Raw genomic sequence first — 7,329 nt, 5'->3', positions numbered from 1 at the left:
CTCAGTTCTTTTATATGTTAAGTGAAATAAAATATCTCAATTATTAGATGAGGCTAAATACCATACATGAAAGTATCTGTATATGGTACTCAGTAAATAAGAGTAGAATAAATAAAACTATAGCCACTGGTAATTAAACACTCTTAAATTAACCAGGGTTTTTCTGTAAACCTGTAATAGTAAAGTGTCAAAAAGACTATTCAGCTTTAGGTAATTCTCAACCAAATGGAAAAGTGGTTCCAAAATATATTTGCTCAAATGTTGACATATGATCTAACCCTATGATGATATTTTCTCCCCTGCAGACATGGATAGAGACAACCAGACTACGGTCACAGAATTCCTTCTCCTGGGACTCTCTGGGCAGTCAAAGCAGGAAGAGATTCTCTTTGGGCTGTTCTTGTGGATGTACCTGGTCACCATCATTGGGAACATTCTCATCATCCTGGCCATCAGCTGTGACAGTCATCTCCATACCCCCATGTACTTCTTCTTGGCTAACCTCTCCTGCATCGACATCTGCTTTTCATCAGTCACAACCCCCAAGATGCTGCTGAATCACATACTGGGAAGCAAGTCTATCTCTTATGTGGAATGCATGACCCAGATCTACTTCTTCATCACTTTCATCAACATGGATGGGTTCCTTCTGAGTGTGATGGCCTATGACCGTTATGTAGCCATCTGTTGCCCACTCCACTACAGCATGATCATGAAGCCCAAACTCTGTATCCTTCTGGTGGTGGTCTCTTGGGTCATTACAAACCTGCATGCTCTCCTACACACTCTTCTCATGGTCCGACTCACCTTTTGTTTCAACAATACTGTGCATCACTTTTTCTGTGACCCCTATGCAGTTCTAAAGCTGTCTTGTTCTGATACTTTTATCAATGACCTGATGGTATTCACTGTGGGTGGACTGATATTTCTGACACCATTTACATGTATCATCATTTCATATGCGTATATCCTCTCTAATGTACTGAAGTTGCCATCTGCCCATGGAATAAGGAAAGCCCTATCCACATGTGGATCCCATCTCACTGTGGTGTCCCTCTTCTATGGGGCAATCCTGGGGGTCTATATGCGCCCTTCATCCTCCTACTCAGTCCAAGACACGGTGGCCACTGTCATCTTCACAGTGGTGACTCCCCTGGTCAATCCCTTCATCTACAGTCTGAGAAATCGTGATATGAAGGGAGCCTTAAGGAAACTGATCTCAAATTCTAGAAAATTTTAGAGTTTAGAAGATTTTTGGCTATTATACATTGTTTCATTTTATAAACAGAGAAACTGAGTCCCAGATAGATATAAACTCACTCATGACTATTCCTCCAATTAATGATACATGATCATGCTCATGCTTCTAATGAGGCCGATAGTTGCTTGTAAGTCCTAAAACTGCTAAGTTTGTTAATTATAAAAAGGGCTCATTCTAAACACTCATTTTACCAACAACCAAAAACTCAGGACAAGACATATTTGGATAGTTTTGGGATGATTCCAGCAACCCCATGAGACAGTGGCCACCACAATGGTCTGGGAATTTCAGAGGACTTTAGAGCTGGCTCTAAATCAATGCCCTCTTGGCTTCACATTAGGAGGTGTTAAAATTATCCACAATTTACTGAGTCACAGAAAGGTTATCATTACCAAGACTGTACAACTAGTAATTGTTGGTTACAGAATGGTCCTATTGACTCTCAGGGTCACTGGTTGTTACTGAGTTAGGTAATTTTCCCTCTATCCTAGGCTCAAGTCAATCTCCCAATCTCTTAGAGTTCAGAACCCTACCTGTACACTACTCTCCCTCACTACCATTCTAAATTTTTGGTGCTTTTTTGCTCAGAATGGGAGTCAGGAAACGTCAGATAGTAGCTAGACTTCCTCATGGAACTCTTGGTATCCCTTCAAGTCAAAATGGTCTAAGGGAAGGGGCACCTGGGTGGCTCAGTCAGTTGAGCATCTGACTCTTGAATTTGGTTCAAGTCATGATCTCATGGTTTGTGGGATGGAGCCCTGCATCGGGCTCCATTGTGCTGACAGTGTGAAGCCTGCTTGGGATTCTCTCTCTCCCTGTGTCTCTGCCCCTCTTCTGCTTGCACTCTCTCTGTCTCTCTCAAAATAAATATATAAACCCTTTTTAAAAATGGGCTAAGGGAATTAGGATCCCTTGATGCTGAAGTGTCCAGAGTTACTATAGCATCTTAGGGACATGAAAATATGAATTAATTATAGAATTTGGATTGGGACCCAGGACTTCTGATTCAAAGCCCAGAGTTTGTTCTACTCCATGGGGCCAAGTGTCCAGGAGTCCTAGCCTCTTCTACTCTATACCTGAGGGCTCAGAACCCACAAGAAAGTTCCCACCTCCTCTTTCTTGGTGTCCAGAGGGCACTCATCTAATCTCCAGTGGCCAATCTTCAATATTCCTCCCCTCACTGGCCTTCTTGCCCTCGCTTCTCTCCTTTCTCAAACTCCTCCAATCTCCAATCCCCAAACTCCAATAGGACTGAGTGCTAATCAGTACTCATTGTTCTCACCATCAGCTCCTTTCTGACTTGGTCCTAACAGTGACCAACTCTTACCTTGACCACAGCAACAGCCTTATGGTAAATCTGACTGCCTCCTGCTTCTCCCTACACTTCTACCCTGCACACAGGATCTGTCTGATCATACTAAATCACTGATTGTATTTTTTCAGTCAGTCCTTATATAAAACATTGAAGAGGCCAGGATAAATCCAAATATTACCTTCAAATAAAATGTCTAACATGATTTGGCCTCAACCTATACCTACAATTTTATCATCAACTCACATATTCATCTGTTCCATGACTTGTCTCTCCTATTTTCCTTCTCTTTCCTTCCTTCATTCTCTGCTGGAAGACTCCCCAGATTTTTTTAAGACTGGAATATTTGTGCATTTCCCTGAACCCATTTACTGATCACATCCCACAGACATTTATGGAGCACACAATATAGTGCTTCTCAGATACAGCATGTGAACTTCCTAATGTATGTTGGTGCTGATGGAAACCGGACTATATGTGGTAAACCTGATGTATCTTCCTGAACTAGGAGTTTGACTTTAGAAGTAGTTTAGTGCAAATGTTCGAGATATAACAGACCAACATTGGTGTTTAAGGTTATAGGACCATTTTAGGCTCATCATATTTTTTGCATTGCCCATATCTTTCTGCATACATGTCTCATATGGTTATTACACAATGCACTTATTCAAGAAAGTACCATAGATTATGCATGGGCATATCCCCTACAATGCTTAGTAGACCTTTTCTTCATCCCAAATAATAATGTATTGAAAAATCATTGATGATGTGGTAGGCAAGTGTAATGGGAAACTGGAAAGCGGACATTCCTAGACACAAAAAATCAGAGTAGTAGAATTTACATCTAGGGATCTAGAATACTGACAAATTTACTCTGGAACATGGAAACATTTCACTGAATTCTAGGACCCAAAGAGGCATCAGGGTTGAATGGAAAGAGCCATGTTTTGGGGTATGGTTTTATTCCTCAGTCCCTCTCTCCCTCAACTTTCAGTTAAAGGTTGGGTATGAGAAGGAGGATGAAGACAGAGGGAAGTCAGTGAATGTACTAGATGGTACAGACTCTGATCACTCTGTATCCACATGGTTCCCATCAATTCATCTTAGGGCAGAAGCCATCATTCACCATACAGCAAATTTGCCTTAAAGGGGAAAAGAATCCTCTAAAATGTCAGTGTCATGGTGTGAACAGAAAGAGGAAAGGCCTTGGTCTGGGTCAGACTGGCTACGGTATGAGAGGTTATATGCTGGTCAATTTACCAGAGCCTCAGAACTTTAATCTTCCTACTTCTGCAGACCACCTTCTACTGAATCTTCACTGGCTCCCTGCATTACTTTTCACAGGCCGACTACATAAGGGGACTGTAGGGGAGACAGTGAAAGGAGTTTACTCCAGGGGCCTGGGCAGAATCAGCCTTTATTGTGGTTTCTTGCATGTGAGGCACCCATAGGATATGAACTCATGAAATTCTGAACTCATAAATTAAAGCTCAGCATCATCTGGGGCCTCTAGTGCCCTCTCCTCCATAGAACCAGATGCAGGACCAGGCTGGCAGAGTCCACCCTGGGTGCAGTCAGGAAATCAGGACTCTGTCTGGGAATTCACTCTCCAGGGCCTCTTCTCTGCAGGTGGGACTCCCAGCAGACACTATCCCCCTTCCTCACAGGCAACTTCCATCTGGCACTAATTAGCCACTAGGGGCCAGCTTTTTGCAAACAATTGAAACAACTTGGGTAGTTGACTTCAGCTCAGTGAATGTTGAAAGAGAGGCTTATCCCGCTTCCCAGCATATTTCCCCAGACACTGGCCATTGCAAATGAGATGTTTTCCAGTGACATGGGATCATCTCCCTCCAACTTGTGCTTCAAGTGTCTGCTCCAAGGCTACGCCAGCCCAGGGAGCCTTCCAGGAGAGCCTGGTACTATCTCTTATGAGCTGAAGCCTTTCACTGGTATTGCAACCTCATAAAGATTGTTACTGTCCTGCATGTAGTATCTTGTCTCCCTGTGCTTGAGGCCAGAAGCTAAGCTTCACATGGACTTTGTCTCTCACAACATCAATCGGCCTTCAGTAGATGACCTTGTCCTTTTATCCCATGAATATTAAAAACCAGTTTGGCCTAACTGATGAATTCTGATTCCTAATAAATCTAGTTATCTATACTAACTTTTCACGAGCCACAAAGAATCAGTATCTTGCCAAACCCATTTTCAAGACAGGCCATCTTTTATTTGCTCTAAACTTTAGGCATATCATGTTGACGGCCAAAAACTACTGGTCCAGGCTTGTCTTGATTTTTAAAGCTTTTAAATTTTTTTTTTAATGTTTATTTACTTTTGAAAGAGAGACAGAGAGACAGAGTGTGAGCAGGAGAGGGTCACAGAGAGAGAGAGGGAGACACAGAATCCGAAGCGGATTCCAGGCTCTGAGCTATCAGTACACAGCCCAACATGGGGCTCGAACTCACAAACAGTGAGATCAGACCTGAGCTTAAGTCGGCCACTTAACCAACTGAGCCACCCAGGTGCCCCAGGGTGTCTTGATTTTTAAATGTGAGATACAGTGATCTGTAGGCAGATCCCTGCTACTGTATTGTGAAAATATCTGGCAAGAAGGATGTGACATTATTTTTACTCTTTCTTAGGTCTTTGAGTATAAACAAATAAATAGCTTTTAAGCCAAGTTATTTTAAGCAAGCACAATACAGACTTCCCATAACTGATGTTGATATGCAATCTGCCATTTAATACCTTTTAGAATTTAGTTGAAAGAGCAGTTTCCTGAAATTGTCAGCAGACATGACATGAGGTATAAGAAAGTAAGGAAGGGGAGCCTGGGTGGCTCAGTCGGTTAAGCGACTGACTTTGGCTCAGGTCAAGATCTCACAGTTCATGGGTTTGAGCTCCTCGTCGGACTCTGTGCTGACAGCTCAGAGCCTAGAGCCTACTTCAGATTCTGTGTCTCCCTCTCTCTGCTTCTCCTGCTTGTGTGCTCTCTCTCAAAAATAAATAAACATTAAAAAAATAATAAAGTAAGGAAAAGCTAAAAAAAAAAAAAAAAAGATGGGAGCATGACAAAGAGACATAGCAGGCAACAAGAAAGAGCTCCCAATGACCAACACTAGAACAAGTCAAGCAACAAATAAATAAAGTAGTACTGCATTATAACCCAAAGTATAAAGTAAATAAACATGAGTCCATACTAATAAAAACAAATGATCGAATATACAAATAAATGGGGGAGAAGGGGTACATTTTTCTTACAGAAAAACTCCAAGTATTATATGTAGATACTTCTCCCACCCCAACTTGCCAAAAGGTGGAAGTTAATCCTCTTCCCCTTCCTTCATGGCGGCTGGACTTAGTGACCTACTTCCGAAGACCAGAGTACAGAAAAGGGAAAACAGTAACTTTAAAATACAGAAACCTGACCATGATACTACCTTAACCAAGTAATCAAGGTTAACATCATTCAAAGTCACAATGATATCATGTGCTCCCTATATGACATGATGAGAAGGGTCCTCCACCTCTGTGGGATTCTTCCCCCAAAGCCATAATGATAGCCTAACCATGAGAAAGTTTCTAAAACCCAAAACTGAAAGGCATTGTACAAAATACCTGACCAGAACTCTTCAGAAGTGTAAAGGTCATGAAAAACAAGGAAAGACTGAGGAGCTGATACAGATCAGAGCACACATAAATGAAATAGAGACTAAAGAAAAAACAATAGAAGTGAACAATGAGACAAGAGCTGATTCTTTGAAAAGAGACACAAAATTGATAAATTTTTGGTCGGACTAATGAAGGAAAAAAGAGAGGACTCGAATAAATAAAATCAGAAATGGAAGAAAAGTTACAACCAACATAACAGAAACACAAAGGATTATAAGAGACTACTATAAAAAATTATATACCAAAAAATGTGCCAAACTAGAAGAAATGGGTAAATTTCTAGAAACATAAAATCTTCCTAGACTAAATCAAAAATAGAAGATCAATCTGAACAGACCAATTACTAACAAAAATTGAATTAAAAACTTCCAACAAACAAAAGTATAGGACATTTATCCTAACATTTAAAGAAGAGTTAGTACCTATCATTCTCAAAGTATTCCAAAAATGTGAAGAGGAAGGAATGCTTCCAAACTCATTCTACAAGGCCACCACTACCTTGATATTAAAACCAAACAAAGATAACACACAAAAGGAAAATTACAGGCCCATATCCCCAATGAACATAGATGCAGAAATCCTCAACAAAATATTAGCAAACTGATTTCAACAATACATCCAAGGAAGAGTATTACAGATCCTTACAAGGGTCAAGTAAGATTTATTCCAGGGATGTAAGAATGGTTCAATATCCACAAATCATTCAACACGATATACCATATTAATAAAAAGAATAAAAATCATATGATGACCTCAACAGATGAATAAAAAGTGCTCAAAAAGTGGGTATGGAGGAAACATACCCAAACATAATAAAGGCCATATATGACAAACCCGCGGCTAACATCATACTCAATGGGAGAAAACTAAAAGCTTTTCCTCTAAAATCAGGAACAAGACAAGGATGTCCACTCTTGCCACTTACACTGAACACAGTGTTAGAAGTCCTAGCTACAGCAATCAGACAACAGAAAGAAATAAAAGGCATCCAAATTAAAGAAGTAAAACTGTCACTATTTTCAAATGACATACTATATATACAAAACCCTAAAGACTCCACCAAAAAAGTTTAGAAATAATA

General features: G+C 40.5%; 1 protein-coding gene across 1 annotated transcript; it reads left to right on the top strand.

Annotated features, from left to right (window-relative positions):
- Nucleotides 1–307: 307 nt before the first annotated feature.
- On the top strand, nucleotides 308–1,399 carry LOC115514988 (olfactory receptor 1361-like). The gene is made up of 2 exons (XM_030317124.1): nucleotides 308–1,221; nucleotides 1,372–1,399. Exons 1-2 carry the CDS (start codon nucleotides 308–310, stop codon nucleotides 1,397–1,399), a joined length of 942 nt encoding a protein of 313 aa, XP_030172984.1.
- Nucleotides 1,400–7,329: the final 5,930 nt, after the last annotated feature.

Source organism: Lynx canadensis, chromosome A1 (assembly GCF_007474595.2).
Source record: "Lynx canadensis isolate LIC74 chromosome A1, mLynCan4.pri.v2, whole genome shotgun sequence".
Classification (NCBI taxonomy): domain Eukaryota; kingdom Metazoa; phylum Chordata; class Mammalia; order Carnivora; family Felidae; genus Lynx; species Lynx canadensis.
Note: the sequence above shows the minus strand (reverse complement) of the source record. Positions and strands in the feature narration are given on the sequence as shown.